General features: G+C 46.8%; 2 protein-coding genes across 12 annotated transcripts in view; both read left to right on the forward strand.

Annotated features, from left to right (window-relative positions):
• CRACR2B (calcium release activated channel regulator 2B) overlaps window positions 1-2,609 on the forward strand; it is a 41,394-nt gene extending 38,785 nt beyond the window's left edge. For all 8 annotated transcript variants that reach the window (XM_064425128.1, XM_064425130.1, XM_064425131.1 and 5 more), the window contains one exon: window positions 522-2,609. In XM_064425128.1, the coding sequence (XP_064281198.1) occupies window positions 522-606 (85 nt within the window). In that variant the 3' untranslated portion in view covers window positions 607-2,609. The remainder of the gene's footprint in view (window positions 1-521) is intronic.
• A 3,315-nt stretch (window positions 2,610-5,924) lies between these two features.
• The window catches only part of CD151 (CD151 molecule (Raph blood group)), a 31,722-nt gene continuing 16,139 nt past the window's right edge, over window positions 5,925-21,507 (forward strand). For 2 of the 4 annotated variants that reach the window (XM_064425160.1, XM_064425157.1), the window contains exons 1-2: window positions 5,925-6,075; window positions 18,995-19,115. The gene's annotated coding sequence lies outside the window, so the exon portion shown is untranslated. Of the gene's footprint in view, window positions 6,076-12,405; window positions 12,538-14,449; window positions 14,879-18,994; window positions 19,116-21,507 lie in introns of those variants that run through there. The other 2 variants (XM_064425159.1, XM_064425158.1) reach the window with 2 other exon arrangements.

Consider the following 21,507-nt stretch of genomic DNA (forward strand, 5'->3'; position numbering starts at 1 on the left):
AAAACTATCCTTTTGTTTTCTTTTATCTCTTCACCACCTCCTGCATCATCTGTGTTAAAGCCACAGCGGGACTTAGCTGTTCATTAACTGGGCAGATTAATTTGTCAGCCAGGTGAATCACATCTCCCATAGCACGTGCCTTCAGCATGCTTTATTACCAAGTATGGTACTGCCAAGATGGCCCAGACAGATGGAGCAAACAACCCAGGGTTCTGACATCAATAGGGGATCTTGGGAATAAGGCACAGGCCACTCACACTGGTGCTCAGATTACTACGTCATGGTACCCCCTCTTGTATGTGTCCAGTTTCTTTCCCTGCTCCCTGGAAATTCATGCTCATTCCCTGTCTGAGATTTATCAGCCCAGCTTCCAGAGAAGTCCAGTCTTTGGGCTTGTCACTTCTAGCAATCCTAAATGTAAATCCTAAATGGCTGGTGGAGAGCAAAGGGCAGAGGCAAATGCCTTGGCAGGAAGAGCTCAGTAACCAGGTTGTGTTCTTGATCTGTGCTGCTCTTTCCAGGTTGCTGACAGCACAAGAAGACAGGGAGAGGGAGAATGCCTTGCAGCTGGAGGATATCAGCAGGAGGAAGGGGTGCTGCACATAAAGCACACCAATGTGTCAGCAAGAGACATGTGCCAATGCTGTATCATGAAGCTGGGGGTTCCTTTCAAGCAAGCTGAATCTGATGGTATCAGCTCTCTAGAGACTTGGGGAAGGTGCAGCTTTTCCCAGTCTGTGAATTTTGAGGCATAAATCAGGCCAAAATGTGCATATTATCTGCACTGTTCTACTTTCCAAGTCTGCATGCAGCCCTGGTCTCTAGAGGCCTCTGCTTTGAGGGAATTTGGCTGGTCTTAGCTAGCAGCACAGACTGGGCCTTCTGTTTGGAGAGGGTGGTTCCCTGTAAAGGGATGAAGTCTTGTTCCTGTTCTTTCTGGCAAAGCAGTGGCCTAGCAGCAGAGAGCAGAGGACACAGTGGGTCTGCTTTAAACAGAATTTCCATGTAAGAGAGAAAGATATTATTTTAAATTTGGGCTAGCTGTAAGTAATGATCCATCTGTCTCAGAGGGAGGCATCTCCTCTTGGTTCTGCAGCAGCAGTGCTCAGCTGAGAGCCCGTTGTGGTGAGTGAGAACACTTCCACTGCTTCCTGCAAGATCTGGATTGGGCCCTGGATTTACTGCAGCATTTGGCTGGGCTTGTCAATATTGTAGTTAACAGATTCCATATGTGATTTGATAGGGTGAGTCATCCTTCTGGACCTTTTCACTGTCCTATCTTATGTTTACAGAGCACAGAGCCACTGCCCTGGGACCTGCAGGTGCTGCATGTGCTGCTGATTCCTAGCCCATTGCAGGAGCTGTCTGTAAAACCAGGGGAGCCATCTATAGCCTGTTTTAAGGCTCAATGCTGCCTGTTTCCTCCCGTTCTCTTATCCTTTCCTGAAGAATCTCTAGCGGCTTGGAACTGCCTTACATGCAGTCCTGAAGGATCCCACCAGAGTGCTTTCAAATGCCCCTGGATGGAAGCACAAGGCAGCTGCCTGTGTGAAATGTACCTTTTCCTCTTGCAGGGACTTTGAGCAACAGCCTCACTTGATGGGTGAAGGGCCTGAGAAAGAGCCAGACTGAATCTGTTCCCATTGGGAAGGGGCCCTTTTGTCACTAAGGGGCAGGGCAAGGAGAAGCAGGGCAGAAGTAGAAACTGCCCCCAGAAGTGCTCCTGTTGACAAAGCTGCCATGGTGCCTGGGCATGGGGCTTACGGGGTGCGATGCTTTCTGGTTTGCAGCTCAGCAGCTCTCAAAGCCTTGGGATTAAGTGAGTTTTTGTAAGTGCCCTTTCCCCTTTTGTCTTCAAGGCTATTTCTGTATGTGACTGACATTTTAGGCACAAACTGCAGCTGTGACGCAGCCTCCAAACCTTGCAGTATAGGGAAGGCCTGTTCTTGTCCATGGTCTTTCCTCTCTTGGGATGAGGCGGTTACTCTCAATGTCTATTTATTGTACAAATTTCACTGGGAATATCCCAGGCAGGAAAAGTGCTCTGAGTCACCTGCAGACATCAGTAGTACAAAGAATTTCCATGGCACTTCCTGGTGCCCTTTACTTCCAATAGGAAAATGGAAGTTTTTGTCTGGAAGAGCAGGATTTCTGAGTAAAAGGAAGAGCTAAAAGTAGTGAGATCCTGCTCAGTCCTTACTGTTGGCTGGCTGTGGCTCACACTATCAACAGCACTAACGCCTTCCAGAGACTCGGAATCAGAAAGCTACAAGAGGCCCTGAAGGAACTAGGACGGCTGGTGTGGAGCCTGGAGTAACACCTACAGTGCCGCCTGAGGGACTGCTCATGTTTGCAAGAAGTGATTTTTGGGAAGGGGAATCCATGCTAAGGTGTTCTGAACATGCACCTCCCATGCTCTGTATACAGCACACCCGAGACAAAGGCGTAAAACACGGCTGACACACAAACAGGGGCCAGTTCTGTGTATTACCTTTATCAGTGCTGTCATACTGCAATGGCAAGATCCAGCAGATTCTTTCAATGTGCAACCTTAAGTATGTTTTCTTAGTGTGCAAACAGTACAGGCAATAAAGAAATGCTGTCTTACAGGTGGTTGTGTTGAGAGATTTTTTTACAGGTGCTGCAGGAGATCAGCCTCCCATCTTCAATCACTGATCCTAGTGTGACCTTCCCTTCTCACTGCTCAGAAAGTGGCCTCTACCCCATGGTGGTACACAAGTGGTCTTACAAGCAGGGAGAGGGTTAACCAGGAACCCATGTCTTGAGGGCAATTCAGAAGACACTAATCTCCAGTCTTTTTTTGCCTCCTTGTAGCAGCCAGAGTCTGTCCAGCTCATTAGGGAAGGCAGAACATGGAGGAGAAAAAGGGGAGACACTTTGCCAATGTCTGGGGGTATAGTGCTTTCAGAGAGGGGCAGGTTCTCACCTTGTCACCTGTATCCATATAACGAAACCTTTATTTTATGAATGTCCCATGCATTCTTTTCACTAGAGAAAGTTAGGAATTTGGTTGCTTTTAATCCTTGTGCCCTGATGTGGCTCCAGCTGGATGTTCATGCATTACAGAACTAATCACTCTGCAGTTTTGACCAAACAAGTTATTACTCATTTCCCCTGCTATAAACTGATAGCACAAGTAGTTCCTTGTAACGTATATTTTTTGTAATCAGGAAAGGGTGGATTTTTGTTTCAAGGATGACAAAGTGGCACAGAATTTGAGTAGGCTGAGCTTGGACAATGGTAAGCAGCAGGGTTGGGGTTTATTACTGGAAGGTCTTTTGTTGTCTCAGCACAATCATTAAATGTCCTGTTGGAAGACCCAGGGGTATGTTGCTAGTTTTTAAATCTGTCTGGTAACAGACCTAAATGAGACCAAAATTTCCAAAAAGTTCTTCATTTTACTACATCCCCCTTTTTTGTCAGAATCTCTCCTTCCTCTAAATGGAAGCTCTGGGAGCAGCCACCCTTTGTAAGTGACTGCTGGAAACTGTAGCATAAATGGAAATAATGAGATATCCTGAGAGGGCATGAGATGAGGGAGGATGCAAAATAAGACTGCCTGGGGGCTTGTACATTCACCATATTGACTCCAGCCTCTTAGTGAACAAGTGACTTTTTGCACATAATCTGTAAGGTATTTTGGAATCATATCACAAGAAAGTATTCTTCTTATAGCCTGGGAAGCCTTATCCTGGCACATGCAACAGTGCACCTGTGTACACAATCAGGTGTAGGGGCAAAAGCAAAAAAGCCATCTGTTCTGATAAGTAACCATGGCCCCACAAATCCCTGCAGGCCGGCAAAGGGACCTCACTCTGCTTTGCTTTCACGTGTCTGTTTCATGTCAATATGCTAAGGGTAAGCATAAGAGGATTAGGCTGACAGCATCTCTTTGAAAAGCCAAAACAGGGCTGAAAAGAGAGCATTAAGCCACGGTGTTAAATCTGAAGCTTTTCCACAGGATAAATGCAGAAATTGCAAACGTTTGAGATGTTGTTTTCTACTACCTTCTTTATTCCAGATCCAAGGATGTTTTCTATTTACACACAATTAATGAGTTCCTGTTATGGAGATCATGCAGTCAATCACACATTATTATTTTCTCTCCTGTCACCTTCTTCTATTCGTGTATTTTCATGATCTTTTTACTTGTTGATTGCTTAGACTATAAACATACATATTTGTTGCATTAATAAGTAGATGGGACTCAGTTTCTTCATGCAGAAAAGCCAGTTCTTTATTCACAAAGCTCATATTTATAGGAAATATCAGAAGGCACTTAGACCTAATTGGCTAACAATACACTGACAGCTTATTGGCTGGTAAATGGCTAGGCTGTACGTCTGTCAAATGCCTCTATATTTGGTTAGTTTACATATTTTGTTCACTGATTCCTATGAGACAGATTTCTTGTTTATTACAGGTGCAATTTATTTTCCTCTCTAAGAATAAGTTGTTCTGCAAACAGATTCTCAAGACTTCTTCACCCGGGAACTTAGCTAGCTGCACTTAGAAGTAACAGGCCAGCTGGTAATTCAGCAGAGCTAGGCCTGATTTCATAAGGCCTTTCTTTCATAATATCTTTACCTGTATGTAACATATATAGACCAAGTACTTAATCTCCAATTATAAATGTATCTCACAGCCCATTATATGCCTTCAAATGCTCTGTTTGGCAATCTCCCATTCCGTGCCAATAGACCCAGGGCCCTGCAGTTCAGAGCTTTGTTAGGAGGTGTTCATTACTTATCTGGCTGTTGATGAGTCACACGGAAATTTTGGTTGGCGTGGCGATGATAATCCAGCTCCAGCCTCTCCAGCCTGCAGGGCATGTTTATATATGTATCTATATATACATATACATATATATATATATACACACACATATATATGTATATGATGCTGCAAACACTGAAAATACTAGTCCACAAGAGACCTGTCCAGGTAAAATTAGTCTCCTCAAGGTAAACAAGTATCTGCAGTTAAAAAAAAAAAGAAATCTATTATTCCAGCAATAAACTGAGGACGGGGTGGTGGGGTGCTGTGGTGTATCTCGCCTGTACCTGCAGGCTCTCCCAAGCACAAAGGAGCACTTTGTGCCTGGCCATGCCCTTTTGCTGACCCAAATCTGCCGGGCTGGGGGGGTTATGTGGTTTCCTGTTTGGGCATGAAATCCCTGGACATGGCAAGAAGGCAGTGGCCCAGTGTGGCAGCTACCCAGGGCTCCAGCAAGGAGGGCCAGGACCTGGCAGGGGCCGGTGACTCCTGTGGCTTCCAGCTTCTGCCACGTATTCCCTGCAACAAATCTGTCAGTGCACAAGGGAGCTGATCCCCCAAGGCTCTTTAATCACTTGGTTCCCTGTCAGCTGTGAGCTAAAGTGAGTTTACTCCTTGGGAAGGATGAAGTGATTTCTGAGTTGGGCACATGCAGAAGTTAAGGCAAGCACCCAGGAGGTTCTAAACTGGCCTCTCCATTCCCTGCCAGATCTCCTCTCCTCATCCCACTCCTGAAAAACCATGCGAGGCCACTCAGCCCTGTTGAGGGCTCAGGTCCTTTCCTGGGAGCATCCCTCGCCCAGGGCTGCTGCTTAGCACAGAAGTATGCGGGCTGTGGCTCAAGTGAGGTAATGGCAGGATGAGGCAATGTGCCAGTCAGGGCTTGATCTTGATTTACAGAGTGTTTCATGGAGAACACTTTTAACAAGAAGGTTTGACGCCTTAAAAAAAAAAAAAAAAAAAAAGAACACCAAAAAAGCCGCTCCATCTGGAGTTCGCTGTAACGTGCAGCCTGCGGCAATGGAAACGGCAACGTGAGCCGCAGGAGCGGACAGCCGGGGCTGCGGAGGCGCCGCAAAGCACGGGCAGCCGGCCGCAGGGGCCGAGCCGAGCCGGGCCGGGCCGGGCCGTCCGAGAGCGGTCGGGCAGCGGGGGAGGTGGCCCGGGCTGGGGTGGGCCGGGCCGGCCGCGCCTCCCTCCCGCCCTCCTGAGGGAGCCTCGCTCCCTCCCGCGCAGCGGCAGGTCGGGGCGTGCGGCGGCGCGGAGCGGCGGCCCAGGGTGAGGCGGAGCGCCCGAAATGGCGGCACCGGTGGGACGGGGAGGCGGGGGGCGCGGCGGCCCCGGGGGAGCGGGGCCGGGGAAGGGGCCGGGGCGGCAGCACGGCAGAGCCGGGCACGGCGCGGCCCCGGGCGCCGTGTGAGGCTGCGGGGCCCGGGCTCCATCCGTCCGTGCCGGCGCCCCGCGCCTGTGGGGACCTGGCCGCGGCCGCCCGACCCCGGCTCTGCCGCAGCACCGCTTTGCTTCCCCTCCTGCGCCCTGTGCCATTGCACAGCTCTGCAGGGGCTTGGCCCTTCTAGGCTTTGTTGTTTGGTTTTTTTCCCCCCTTAGAAAAGTGCTTTAACCTGTTGCGGGTGGTGTCATCAACTTTGCAGAGCCCGCGGAATTAGTAAAGGTGTTCTGAATGTTGTCATAAATCTTGTGAAACGATTATTACCGCCCCTCCGCCTTTTGTTGAGTTAAATTTCCCTGTGGTACAAATAAAGAGTTGGCCTTTATGCTGGGCTTGTGGGACCCTTGTAGGCGGAGGAGGGGGAGAAGGAGCGCTTGTTTACCACACAGTCCAGGCGATGTTCTGTTCCCTTCTTTTTCTGGAAGCTGCATCAGATGGGGAGCTGATGGCAATGGGTTATTTCTGCACCGTGCTGTTGCTTGCCATGAGGAGTCTTTGCTATTAGCTTCTTCTTCCTGTCTTCTCATGACCAACATAAACTGTGGTAATTTGTTTTATTTTTAAAGTCTGACTTTTCCTGAGGGCTTTTGTAATCAACTTGTTGCAGTATCCTGTTGAGTTTTAGCAGTGACATGTCTTTATTTCAGGCTACCCTATAGCATCCCTTAAATTGCACTGCTTCACTTCCTTTGTCCTCCTGCAGTGCTTCCTGGCTTTCTTTGAGGGTTCATGTGGTGGAAAAAGGGTTGATTGAAATAGCATCACCCGTCAGAGGCCGTTTGTTCAAACAGTTTTGAAAGATGTTCCTTTTGAGAAAACACATTTCCTTTGAGACTTTTATGTTCCATTGCCAAGGTTCTTAGGGAAGCTTTTGGTGTGATGGGTGGTCTTACCAGCTGGTATCCTGGAGGCTGAAGGGTCTCTTGGCGTGCCACCAGTAAGGCAAATGTCTGTCCCAGTCCTCCTGGGCGACTGTCATTGCTGCCAAAGGACTGTCTGTGGTGGAGGGAGCAGAGTGCCTGTCTTGGCTGAACTGTTGCTGAGCTTATGGTAACTAGAAAAGTCAGTGCAAAAGTTTCAGTGCATTTATATTCTCTGAAGCATTTTGAGTGCCTAGGACAGGCAGTTCCCAGTCTGTGGGTTGTTGGAAGCTGGGGTAGCATCACTTATGCTTTATGCATCTGGTGACAGGTCCCTGTCGAAGGCACAGGGCTGGCTTGCACAGGTGGGCTCTGGTTTGCTGCAGCTGCTCTGGTGTGCCAGCACTTCTGTGTCAGATGCCCTTGCTGGAAGCTTGAGCTGCGAGCTGGAGGAGGTGGCAGCTTTTGAGGTGTAATTCACCTCAGATCACATCTTTGCTCTATAGTTTGCTGATGATGTCTTTGAGCTCCTGGCCTCTATTTACTTCTGGTCATGTGCTGTATTTCTGCAAAAAGCATGTTTCATTCCAGAGCTTGTGTTCATTGTCCTGTGGCTTCTGCAGTAGAGGAGAATGACTCCCTCAGTTGCCTGGTAAAAGTCCTGGCACTCCCTGCTCTATGCTGGCTTTAGGGATCAATAAGAAAATGCCTTTTCTGAGTGCTTGAAACAATGTCCCATGTGACACTTCATTTTGTTCTGGACTCTGAGGTGGTTAATCCCTCTTGTGTACATTTTGTGAGAGTTTAACCAGTTTTATTTCCCCTAACTCAAAGCAGGTGTGTTAAAGGGGTTTTATTTGCTACTTGCAGTCCAGCGTCCGAAAGTTTCTCTCTTTGGGTGTGATACATTCTTCAATAAGGGGGTGGAAGAAAGCTGCTGGTATTCCCTTGTCAAGCAAAAATGCTCCGTGGGAGTGGCTGTGAAGGGCTCTGTTTCCCCTTAGGAACTTTCCAGCAGGCCTATCATTCCCAGCAAATAAAAGTTGTATCATGACTTGAACCGTTTCCATCACACATGCACAGAAGGCAAACAACTCCCTAGCTCTTGAGACAGCCCTGAGGGGGTTGATTAGAGAGCTGTGTCTCTTCTAGCCAGGTTATCCCACTGGCAAATTCACTTGTTCTTTCTACATAGTTTGGCTTCTTAGCTCACGAACGCATTGAACTATTGGTTATGGATGGAAGGAAAATGTGTATTTACATGTGTTTGTTTGTGTAACATCTCTTACCACCATGTGCGATAGTCTGCTTGTGGCAGACTATCCTCTCTGGCATTTCCAGGTAATTTGAGCATTTATAAAGCAATCATACTGTCCCTCTGTTCTTCTTGTGCCTTCTAAGGCAGAAGCTTAGAAAGAAAAAAAATTGACAGCCTCTGAAAAACAAAAACGGTAGCTGTGCTTTTTCATGTCCCACTTTACCATTACTATCCCCCGTGGCCTCATCAGCCTTGTTCCTTAAGCCTCCTGAGATGATGTTCTGCCCCTCAACTCCACTGTTTTCTGCTCTTGAGCTCAACGCTGGGTTATCTCCAGCTCTCCCTGGGTGTGTGCACTGACAGCTGAGGTCATGGAAAGCCTGAGGGAGGGGGGCTCCTAGAAGTGACAGCTCATCTCAGCTTCTCTGGCTTTGAGGAGCAGAAGCCTGTGTCTCCTTGTTGCTTAAAAGCCTTCAAGATCCTAAGGGTGTAGGCCAGGTCTCCTTCTGTCTCACTTGCTCATCCTGCCTTTCAGACCCTGAATGTGGTTTTTCTTTTGCCACAGCAAAGCTGAAATGAAATGAACAGTGTCACTGTAAAACCATCCCATATTCCCATCCTTTTTTTGTACTGCATTTTGGCAGAGCTTTTCCCCAGGATGGTGACCATCTTCCCAGTCTGTGAGAAATGTGCATTTCCCTGCTACCCTGTGTCTGAAGCCAGGCTGTGGAGGGAGAAATGAGGAATGGCAGGTGTGTGGAATGGAGGTGAGGTGTTCTGTCAGTTCTGTGGAGAGTGCCTCATTCCATCCCTCCCCACAGCACAGAAGCTGTTGGCTGCCAGGCCCTCTTGGAGGGATCTGCCACAGTAGCAGCACTGCTGATGGGCATCTCTCTTCAGTGCTCCTTTCTGTCCTGCCTGCCAGACTCCTCTGGTTGTGATCTCAGCAGCCTGGGGTCCTGGGGAATGGATTCAGGGAGTCCTGTGTCCTGGCTCCTGGTGGTAATAAAACTCTTGGCAAAATGAGCAGGAGGGTGATGACTGTTTTCCTGGAATTTCATGGCTGAGTAAGAGATCTGTTTTGGGGTCTGGCATTTGGGTGTGACCAGCTTGGTCCATGTTTCTAGCCTGAATTTCTTGTGCTGGTCAGGTGGTTATGACCCCAGTCCAAGCTGGAAAAATGCTATGCAGCTCTGTATGGCCAGAGTGCAATAAGCTCAACATGGGAGTGAAAGTGTGTCCAGCTCCTTAGAAGGATGCAAGTGTGGACTGATGCCATGACATGCCAGCTGGGCTTTTCATGGAGTTATATAAATATATATAAATATATACCCATATGTATATGTGTGTGTGTGGTGTATTTCATAACATGCTTTTGATGCCAGTAGTGGTGGACATTATTGGAGGTGGGATGATACTGGTTTAGTAGGATAAGGAAGGACATCAGGAATTCTGTTCTGCAGCAGTTGAGGGAGGGTCCTTGGCAGCTGTTTAGGTTCATTTGGGTGCTGATCTACAGGCACTGTCTGCAGGGTGCAGCCAAGCAAATACACACTGTGCAGCTCTGATTGACATTGCATTGCCTGCATCCCTGTAGGCTGCCATGGAGCTGCCTCTCCTCTGCTGAGATGAGTGTATCCCAGAGAGGATGTGGGGTGTGGCACGGCCTCTTTAGAGAGGTGGAAATGAAACGTGTGGGAAGTGCAAGAGAGGATGTTGCTCAGACCCACAGGTTGTTCCTGGCGGTGGTAATGAGGCTTCATAAAGAAAAGCTGAGGCAGAAGTCGGTGACATAAAATGTTTGGCATTGACCATTGTTTCTTATCTGTAGCTGGTGCCATATCTGGATACAAAAGGAGCAAAGTTCACTTGCTCAACCCAGGTTTTCTTTACTTTTATAAGAAAGAAAGCAGCAGTGGGGAGCTGGGGCAGTGGGAAGAGTTGTAAAGGTGAGTGCCTGTGCTTTGGTGAAATCTGTCCTTGTAGCTGTGATCTGGAAGTTGGACAGTGGAGTTGGGCTGAAATTTACGGCATGTTTCCCTGGTGTCTTTGCCACTGTAGGAGAGGGATAGGTTTGAAGGAAGAAACACCTTTTGGAGATGCTGTGGGAGAAGGATCTACTATGCTGTACAAGTGGATAAGGTGAAAATGTGTCTGATACCTCACCCTGGAACACTTCTGCTCCTTTGGAGAGGAAGTGGACAGGAGAAGGATCAAGCAGATGACTACTGTTTGCACTATTGGCAATAACAAGTGCGTTTGGGAGTCTGGGCTGCATTTGGATCTTGGTGATCTTGCTGGACTATCCAGTCCCAGCCAGAAAAGTGCTCTATAGCTCAGTAGGTGCATCTCAGAAAGGACTGCAATCAGCTCAACACAGACTGAAAGTAGTCCTTGGCAGCTCTTTCAGTACAAGCATATGACTTACCAGCATAGCTGGAGGATGAACAATGGATTAGTTGGCTCATTCACTAATGAAATTCAGATAAAACTGGGACCAAGACTGGTTTGAGGTAGGAATTACTGTGGGAGGTAGGAATTACTGTGGGAGAGGTTTCTGTTTTGTCTGGAGTGAGTCGCTGACCTATTATCTGCTCAAGTAGCAGCCACAATGCCTCTATGGTTTTTAGGGACTACTCTGACCCTCGCTGTCCACCATGGTACAACAATAAAGAAAATAAGGAGGAAGGATGGTTTTGGTGAAATTTATCTGCTATCAGAGCCAACTGGCAGATGGCAACCATGCTGACATTTCTGACATGCCAGGCAGTGAGCAGGACTTCTGTAGTGTCTGACAAGGCAGGCGTGAGTCATGGCTTGTGAATGTCAGTATTTCTTCTTAGCTTTGGTGGAATCCAGAAGGGAGGAATTCATATCCCACATCTCACCCCCACACTGCCCTGGCAACAGAGGTGGTTGGCTCCTTTTCTCCATGGTCACTGCAAGCTGCATGCAGAGCTCGCAGGGAGGTGGTGGGCAGCTTTGTGTGCCATCACAGGGGTGTACAGTGAGTGCAGAAGCCAGGCACATGGACACGTGGGAGCAGGAGAGTCCCGTGGTTCTGTGTGCAAGGAATGCGTGGATGGGAAAGTGCTGGGCTTTGTGCTTGTGGTTTTGGCTGTGGAAGCACAGAAAGGCTGAGTCCAGTCCTGTGTGGAAGTAGCACTTGCTGAGGAATTGAGCTGTGGCTGGTTGCAGGTTCCCCCTTGCTATGTGCAACAGCCCTTTTCCATCTTTGCTGGGAGACTTGGCTAAAGGTGGAAGGTCTGCGGAGGTGAGGAGACATTTGGTGTGGTCTCCAATGTGCCCTGTGTGCTTGGAGGGTTTTTAAAAGGACATATTTCTTGTTACTGGGAGGACCTCTTCCTATATTTGGGGAAGAAGAACTGTCAGGCTGGTTCCTGCACCTTTCAGTCCCAGTTGTCTGGGTTTTTTCCTTCTCCTGAGCAGGGAAAGAGTGAAAGTGTCAGGCTGAGCTCATGTTTGAGGAGTGAGGCTGTGCTCAGCCTCAGAAATGGGCTCTGGAGAGCCAAACAAAAGCCTGTTCTGTCCATTGTGCACCCCACAGGGCTCACCTCTGGTGTATGCAATGTGTCTGAGACAGGAAGAAAAAAGGGAACTTAAACCACCGGGCTTAGACTGGGACAAGATCGTGGCTGCTGACTTCTCTGGGCTGTTTGCCCCCAGGCACTGTTGGAATGTGCATCCTGACTCAAGGTGTGCTGCTAGAAGCCTGGGGAGGGAAAAGTAGACAGTTGCAGAGGAAAAACTCTGCTTTCACTGGTGTCATGAGCTTTACTTTGGCTGCGGCTGTCTCCATGTGGAAGAGAACCCCCTTGTAGAAAAAAGGGTTTTATTGTTTGCTACTTCATCGAGAATTTTAACAATCTTTTAAGAAAAAAAAGAAGGGAGGGATAAGCCAACTTAGATGGGAGCAGCGAGAGTAGCCAAAATAAATTATTGTAGTCACATCAATGTGATTCTTATCAGTAACATATTTACAGTGGGATAAGTGGGAAGCTGGTTTCCCCGTGTATGAGGGCACAACTGCTGTGGATCATCAGTATCCTCGTAATTTTTGACACTGATAAGCATGTGTGGCCAGCTCTGCTCCCCTCTCCCTGCATTATCCTGTCCTGGGCAGTCAGAGTTAGAACACTCTTTTGGCTGAGGTGAGTAATAGGAGGAATATTTTCTGTGCTAGAATTGACGTGGTTATTTCCAGCATGGATTTTTGGGTTTTTCTAAATTCCTCAAAAGAATGAGATAAGTTTTGTTTTCTGGGTTCCTCTATCCTTGTCTATGCTAGAGGAACCTCATTTTCATAGTGGGCATTTAGTATTGAAGATAGTGACTCGGTTTCTTCAGAAACTTTTGACTGTGTTGTTCTTGGATTTTCTCTTGGGTATGTTTTACTTTTAATACTTAAGGACTTACTGGGAGTCTGAACCTCCAAGTGAGCCATGCTGTGGACTGCTTTTCCCCTCCTGCTCACTAATGGCATTGGATGAATTGAAAGATGGATAATGAGTCTGCCCAGCAACGGAGAGCAAAGTGCTCTGCTGCTTTCTGCTGAGCTCAAAGAAGTCTGCATGCTGGGGATGTGCCAGTTATGTTTTTAGAGGCTCTGAGGGAACAAAGTATGGTTTCTCCCATCTCCTGAAGTGTTCTTGAGTCTTCTTGGTATTTGAGGGTTATTCCAGGGTAGAATGTGCTACTGTAGAATATAGAGTGGACTGCTTCTAGCCTTTAAATGTTAAGCTTTAAAATAACAGGAGATCAGATGAGATGATAATGGTTCCTCCTGACTTGAAAATTGACCTCTAAGGTGGATGGGGTGGTTGTGGGGAGGATTAAGTTTCAAAGTAATTTTAGGCTTTCCTTTATTGAAGCTTCTTCATAGAGTGCTAAGTTAACAGGGGGGTGGTTTGGTGGAGAAATCCCCTTCAGCACTTTCCTGCTTCCTTTGAAGTCCAGCTGTTTTGTGCTGGCATCTGTTAGAATTCTTTCCCACTTTCTTTTCCTTGCCAGCTCTAAATGAAGTGGATGATTACACTGTAATGGTTTGACCCCAGCCAGCAATTCTGTACCATGCAGCCACCCCTCCTTCATGCACCTGCACTGATGGGATGGGATGAAGAATCAGTAAAATATTATAATTAAAAGTTATGGATTGTGATAAGAGCAGTTTATCAATTGAACAAATGTAAAATATAATGATAGTAATAATAATTTTAATAACAATAGTAGTAATGAAAAGGAGAGTGAGAGAGGAATAAACCCCAAGAAACACAAATGATGCACAACACAACTCCATAGGCCATCCCCCAGCAGTGACCAGCAGCTCCAGGACAGCTCCCCCAGTTTATATCCTGAACCTGACATTCTGTGGCATGGAACATCCCTTTGGCCAGTTTGGATCATCTGTCCTGGCCATGGTCCTTCCCTTCTTGTGCACCTCCTTAATGGCATAGCGTGGGAAACAGACAAGTCCTTGATCTAGAGTAAGCACTGCTTAGCAACAACCAAAACATGTTTGTTATCAACATTGTTCTCATACTAAATCCAAACTGAGCACTGCACCGGCTACTAAGGGGAGCACTGACTCTATCCCACCAAAACCAGGACGTGCACTGAGACAGACTTGCCAAAGTTGCAGTGCTGATCGTGGCTCTGTGCCCTTCATGGAGAGCTGCCCTTTGCTGTGCCTTTGCTTGAAGCTGCGGAGAGGACCAGAGCAAGCCCAGCTGCCCGTGCCACCGGCAGCGCCAGGTGTTTCAGGGAAGCCCTTGTTGCCATGGGGCCGGGGGATTTCTTTGGAGCTTGGTGCTGTGGAACCAGGGATTTCTTTGTAGCTGGTCTCCTGCTGCCAGCCTTGGTGAAGGGCCAGCAAGTAATTGCCTGGAGGCAGCCCTTGCCTCCCCGTTGTTTATTCACATGCCGGTGCCTCCCGGTCAAGTTTGCAGGCTGCTCCAAAAACAGCTGCGTAAATGGTTTTGGTGGAGTCATTAAAACGTGCTACACAAGGACCGGGCGGAAGGGGGAGGAATGTTTTATTTTTGGCTGGGAGTTGTTTAATTTTAGTGGAAGAACGATCCTTTTCAAGGCAGCTTTATGCAGCGTGGATTGAGCATTGTTTCCAGCACTGCTCCTATAGCAACAGGAGAGAGACAGCTCCTATGAACTTCGACTTACAGCTCTGGGAAATGAAATGTCATTTAATTGCCCTTGACTGTGCTTGATATTTGATCTGACTCTAATAAAGTGATTTTAGCTGTAGAGAGGAATATAACTCCTCAAATTGTTCAGTGACCACTTCAGAACAACTCTAAGAGACGATGTTACTGGGGATATATATATAAGGACTGATGGTCAGAAGAGATTCCTTGTCCATTCCTGGTCCTGCTGTTGGGAAAGTGGGTATTTCCAGATGTGAGTTTCCACACGAGGATATTCTGTGTAGCAAAGGAGGCTCCTGAAGTTGTCACTGGCATCTGTGGCTGCCATGCTGAGGTGAGAGCTGCTGTTGTCCCTTTCTGTGTCTGTGTGATGTTCCCTTTTCTGTCTGTGTGCCAGGGCACTGCAAAGTGCATCGCCCCATTCCTGGTACTGCAGGTACCTGCTCCACTGCTGGCATGCTCAGAGGTTTTCTGTGGCATGGCTGGCACAGGTCCTGAGCTAATCAGCAAGAGTAAGAATGCTAACCTTGGTTTCCATTGCCAAATCCCTTGTCAACTGCTTTTAAAATATGATTTTAGTGGAGTTCACACTGAGGCAGGCTGCCTGGGAAAGATGTGTGGGATGACTCCAGAGACATGATTTCCTTGTTTGCACCACAGAAAGCAAGAACAGGAACAACTCACTCAAGACAAGTTTTGTACAGAAGCTGAAGCAGGTGTGGGGTTTTGTGCACCTCGTGCTTTGTGCTGTTTGCAGTCAGGTGTCTTGGGCACAGGCAAGGCAGTGCTAACAAGTAACTTGAAAACTTTGTGGTTTATAGCTTTGTGTTCTGCATTGGTCTTCCAAAAGACAGGACAGCTTGGCTGCTGGAGGATGGATGTTGAGGAGGGCAAATTCACCCCTTCTCTCTGCTGGGAGAGGCACTTAATCTCTCTGTGCTCCTGTTATAACCTGCTCTCTTTTTTTCTTTATTGGGGTGCTTTGAGGAGGCAGAGAATCTTTCAGGCAGTGAGATTATAGAACACTGTGTGATTGAGAGGCTAGAGATATACTTTGTGGCACACAAATTGCCTGTTCTCTCTTCCAAATACTGCTGCATAAGTTTTTAACACTGGGATTTTAAGCCCTATGATTTGTTTGTGAGTTTGGTGCACTGAAGATGACAATCTGCCGTGGAATATGCACCTGACACTGTGGGGAGGTAGAAAATCTACTGGGTTTTAGCTGAGCACCTTTTCAATGTACAGATTTGTAGGGAGCAAAACTGTACTAGGACTGCAGCCAAATTTTGAGTGATTGTGTAGGAGCTACAGTGCAGCACGTGTTCTTTGATTAGTCTTTGCCCTCAGCTCAAACCACTGTGTAAAAACCCAGCTTTTGTAGAGAGTGAAAAAATGGTCATCACTGCTACATCATTTGGAGAGTGCTTTGAAATTTGTGCAGAGATTTGCCTGAATAGGCTTTGTGGAGGCTGGGGGGATTTCTATCTTCCCAGGACTTTCAGTGCTTGTTGACTTGGTTCTAGTACTGGCATGGCTACAGGGCAGGGAGGTTTTGTGAGCACTCTCTGAAAACACTGAGAACCCAGTGGCTTTGCTTCAGAGCACTGGGCTCAAAAAGAATGGGATGAATAGGAAGATAATGAATAGGAAGGGATCAGGCAGAAAGCTGATTTGGCACAAAATGTTTTGTTTAGAAATGTGGTTTAATGCTACTGGTAAATTCTCCAGTGCAGACAAAGCCCTGCTTAAAAATAAAAAAAAAGGAAAAGAAAACCCCAAACAAAAAGAATCCCACAATGCCCATGAGCAGAGTTGGGAAAATAGAGTTTAAAATACCAATAGTAGGCTGCAGTGAAGAGTTTGCCTTGTCTGTTGGCTGACCCTGACCTATCTGAACTATTGCTCCTTGTTGTGTCAAACCCTCATTGCTATGAGCTCTCTGCAAACACAGCCAGGCACTGATTTCTGCAGCTTCCAGTGAGAGAAAAGAGAAGATTATTGTTCCTCTCCTCAGCTCAATGACTAGTGAAGTGGTTCCTGTGTATAAATAGTGTAAAGTGCTTTGGGATCCTTCAGGATAAAGGAGGCCTTGTGGGATACAAGAGGATGTTGTTTGACACAGAAGGAGTTTCCCTTGGTCACACAGTGGGTGCTGGTCTCTGCCTGCCTTCCAGCTCGTGATGGGGACTAGGTGCTTCTTGTTTCCCTGCTTACCCACTTCTGGGAGCAGGAGACATGGGCTTTCTGCTCTCAGGTTAGGGCTGACTGTGAATGTTTTGTCAGGGAAGGGCTTTTTGTTTGCTTTGTAGTGAAACAGTGCTAGGATACAGACACACAGTCCCAGGCACGCTCGATCACTCTTATCTTTCTCTCTTATGCCTTCTTTTCTTAATGGTTGTAAAATTGGTTTTATGCCAAGGTCCTTGTTATCCTCAAGGATCCCACAGCCAGGCATTGCCTCACCCAGTTTGGCTAACCCCCTCATAAAACACTTAATTTGCAGGTATGTGGGTGGTGCTGAACATGTAAATCCTTGCTGAGTTTGAAATTTATGCTTATTGTTATTTATGCTTCAGTAAGCCCCTCCCATGGGCAGTAAACGGTCTTGAAAATATGAGTGAAAGCTCTTCTCTGGAGAGACAGTCTTGTCTCAAAGAGCAGGTGACTGCTCAGGTGTGTTAGGCATACAGCTTCTCTCTGAATACCTGGCTCTTACCGAAATTAGCAGGAGTTTGGGGCTACATCTCTCTTGAGGGGTCTTTTCAAACCACAGCACCTTGGGCCAGGGCAGAAGAAAGGAGGGATTTGGTGAGCATCCTGAGGGGTGACAGCAGGGCTGTCATGTGCCAGTGGTGATGTTGCTTTGACACAGACTGTTGATATGAGATCCTCCCAGATTCCCAGAGTGGGAACAAACTTACCCTCTCTCAATTCTTTGGAAAAGTGCTCTCCCGGTCAAGAGGTAGGGTCAAGCAGGGTCTGCCAGAGATGTCAAGGAGGAGGGATTTTTACCAAAATTTGTTCTGTGTGCCTGCTCTCCCATCTCCCCCCTAAATTTAAATGACAATTCTTTAGCTGGAGCTTTTCCTCCTCGGTGGATGCCTGACTTGTGTTTTGCATTCTCCCCAGTCAAAGGCACAAGTACTTTGACTTTGCAGCACGTTTCAATATGCTGAGATGGAAAGCAAAGCACTGAGCTTTGTGTCCTGGCTCAGCTTTCCCTTTTGAAAAGTGTGGGAGCTGCATGAAGCACATGAATAAAGGGCAGGGCACTAGGGCTGGTCTTGGAGAGTTTGGGCCCAGCCTCAGGAGGATTCTTAAGAACTATTGCTTGCCTTCTAGGTGACTGTGCCTTCTCTCCCTAGTTCCTCAGAAAGTTCCTTTACCTGACCTTTAATTAATGAACCCAAGAACTTTGTTTGGCCTGCTCTCCAGTGGTGGAAGAAATGGAATTTCCACTTGTTTCTCTAAAGAGATGTTTTTGTGGTCCAGAGGCTGTGTAGTAATGTGAATCAACAAATTCCTGGCTCTTATTGGCATCATTTTTCATAGGGAATGGAAGCAGGCATGATCCAAGCTGGTTATAAATGAAGATGTGTTGTCCATACTGTGCTAGTTTGGGACCCTCTACCTTAGAAAAGCAGGGGAAAGAGAGGATGCTAGAGGCCATTTCCAGTACAAACTTGTGCAGCCTAGCTGCCTCCACAGAAATGACAAGGCCTAGGATGACATGCCAAGGTTAGAGAGATGGAGTGCTAGCAAGGGCCCTCAGCCTGTTCTGCCCTGTGCTGGGCACACTGGAGGATATTTCTGAAGAGGTGATGTGGTGAGGTGTCTCTGCACTGGTACACTCAGTGCAGGCAACAAACGGGAGGACTTGGAAGCCACTGTGCTGCTAGAAAGCTACAACCTACTTGCCGTGACTGAATCTTGATGGGATGAATCCTGTGGCTGGAGTGTGGTTATCAATGAACATGGCTTCATCAGAAGGGAGAGCTGAAGAAGGAGAGAGGCTGGGGTTGCCCATGACCAGGTTGAAAACTTGATCGCTTCAAGGCACTAACACTAAGAAGGGCTTTGCACTGCACTGTAGGATCTTCCTGAGCTTTCTCATGGAGTTACTTTCAGGCCTTTTGCACCAGAATGAGCTGTCATTTTGTGTACACAGCCTTGACAGAATTGATAGCAGCATTTACAGAATGCAGCAGTAAATACAAACCTGTTCTGACAGCTTTCTACCAGAAGAAGATGTTCATGCTCCCCCCTGCTGCACTTAAGCTCTTCCCTGTTATCCAGTGCACACTTCACAGTTTAATCAAATGCATTCTTAAGAGGTATTCTGAAATCATGTGCTCTCTGCTTAAAGGACTTGATGGCAAAGCATATAATCATATATTGATTTCAGAATTATTATGATTTTCTGCATCTCTCTTCTTTTTTCCTTCAGATTTCTGCTTTCCTGAATCCAGCAGCAGACTAGAGCCATCAAGAAGAGAGGGGGTGGAAAAAAGCCTTTGAAGAGGACTGAACATTTGCACTGGTGCTGTCACCTGCTTTGGTGGTGAAAGGTCAGTGTCAAGACTGCTGATCCATGTTGGCTGTCAATTTGGGGTGGATAATGGCACACGGTGTGAATTTGACCTCTTTACCTGCAAGCTTTAGAATTCCTCTCCTGGGAAGGCTTTACTTAAATTACTTTTAGCTGCTTTCTGGCAGGCGAAAAGCAGCTGGAGGCCCTTTCTGAAGATGTTCAGTGGGGTAGGTAAAGTGTCAGTGGTAATGTTTTCATCTTAGAGAGGGAACTCAAGAGAGGTCATGCTTTCAAGGGCTGGAGTTTAGCCTTGACAAAGAATGTCAGTGAGTTTGCTGAAGATGAAAGTTACTGGCCCACAGCTGCACTGCACATACCAAGGGAAGGATGTCTGCTCTGTTTGCTCATGGCTGCCAGGGTGTTCTGACCCAGCTCAGATGGTCTCCAGAGGAACATTTCCCTCCAGGCCAGCAGTGTGCCCAGTGGTTGCACTTTTGTTACAGCACAGGTACGGTGGGATTTCTTGCAGCAAGGCTTTCTTGTGTGCTTTGGCAAAGATGTTAGAAGTTATCTGAGTTGTGGTGTATGAGTTATCTGTGCAATAGTTGTCACTGAAGTGTTTGATACCAATTTGCTTGCTATCACTCAAAAATCAATACTTTTAAATAATGATGCTTTTAATGGCCTGGGAGCTATTCGTTTTCTTTGGCATTGTTTCTTTCCCATCTGTCAGATGCTGCTTTAGGGCACAGTGTGCAGAAAAAGCCTGCAGGCCTGGCTTTCTTTGCTGTTTAATTAAGTGCTGTTACTGTGCAAGTTGAGGCAAATGTACCAAGCAGTGTCTGGGATGACTAAATGAATGTCTATCCAGCAGGAGTGTGTGTGTGTGTGTGTGTGTGTGTGTGTGTGTGTGTATGTGCATGTCATATGCTTTCTGAGCTGGGCTCTGTGTGCCTTTGGGTCTGCAAATAAAAATACAGTGGTGTGGTGTGGAACAGACAGAGCAAGTCCTGCCATTGAAATTTTAGATTTCACAGTTGTCTGTGCAGTGCTTGTGTTCCCATATGCTCAGCACCCAGAACTGGAGCCATACTGCTCAACTTCTGGTGAGTTCTTGTGGTCCAGTTTGTCCTAAAGGTTCAGTCATGGTAGGATGAGAGCCCAAAAAAATCAGACCATAGAATGGTTTCATGTTTGATGTGATCCCAGCCTTGCCTGGCAGTCATGCACTGTATATTCTTACCCTCCTAGGAGGTTGTGACTTGCAGTCACACAGGGCAGGAGGAGCTCACTCTTTATCTTTTTTATCTTTTTGAGCTGTTTGCATAGGTTCCTCCTTGCTTCACTGTTATTCCACTGTTATCCACTGTTACTCGTGTAATTCATTGTTAGCATCTCTCAATCTCTGATGTATTTGAACCAGCAAGCCTCATAAATTATTGCCAAAAGCGCTTTACCAGGCATTCCTCTCATTATAAGTATGTATTTTACTAATTATAAAAGAGGTTATTCCAGTTCACTGGCTGAAATAGTCTTTGCTGGCAAAAGCAGTTTTGAGTCCATGAAATCATGTTGCTGTCGGGCTTTTGCCAATTTGCCAGTCACCTGGAGCCTGTCATGCCTCTCAGCTGGCATTCCTCCATCAGCAGAGTTTCTCAGTGCAAATCTTCATAAAATCACTGCGTTTAGAGAAAGATGAGGGTCTTGCACTGGGGAGGAAGAGAGAGGCAAGGGTCAGACTGAGGGACTTGCCTAAGTCTATGCACAAAGTCTTGTCAGAGTGGGAAGCTGGATTCAAGCTGTTCAACTCCTAGTTTATTGAATTAATCTTCAGATTGTTACCCCTCCTTTTCATCTGCAGGTTCTGTCACTTGTTTTTTCCTCTCGGCTTAATGCATTTTGTTTTCCCTAGAGAATTATTTCTCTCTGTCATTTCTGTTGAAGTGTGTGTGGGCATAGTAGGAACCTCTTGTTGATTCTCGTGACTTCCATAAAAATACTTCTTTCCATTGTGTGAGTAAATTTCACAGCCTGTATTCCTTGATTGCTTCCTGAAATTTAATTTGCTGATGAAGCTACTGTGTGTTGGACTGGACCAAGTAAACTTCATTATGGAAGCACTTTTAGTCTTGTAACCACTTTTTCCGTTGGCAAAGTACTTCCCATTATGAAGCTCATGTTTAATTATTATGTTTTTATGTAATTTGTAAATATACCTTTGTGGCAGAGCTTTCCATTTCCTGTTCATCAGAGAGCTCATGTGTAATTATTGATAGTGATTCAGAACAGGATTTTTCCTCAGTGTTTAAAATAGAACAGAATTATGTGTGTTAATTGCTGTTGCTGCTCCTTGTCCGGTTTCAAGAGTGATTCATAACAGTACTGAGGGTTTGTTGTAAGGATGACTGAAGGCAAGAGACCCTGGCTAC

The sequence above is a fragment of the Passer domesticus genome, chromosome 6, assembly GCF_036417665.1.
Source record: "Passer domesticus isolate bPasDom1 chromosome 6, bPasDom1.hap1, whole genome shotgun sequence".
NCBI classification, from domain to species: Eukaryota; Metazoa; Chordata; class Aves; order Passeriformes; family Passeridae; genus Passer; species Passer domesticus.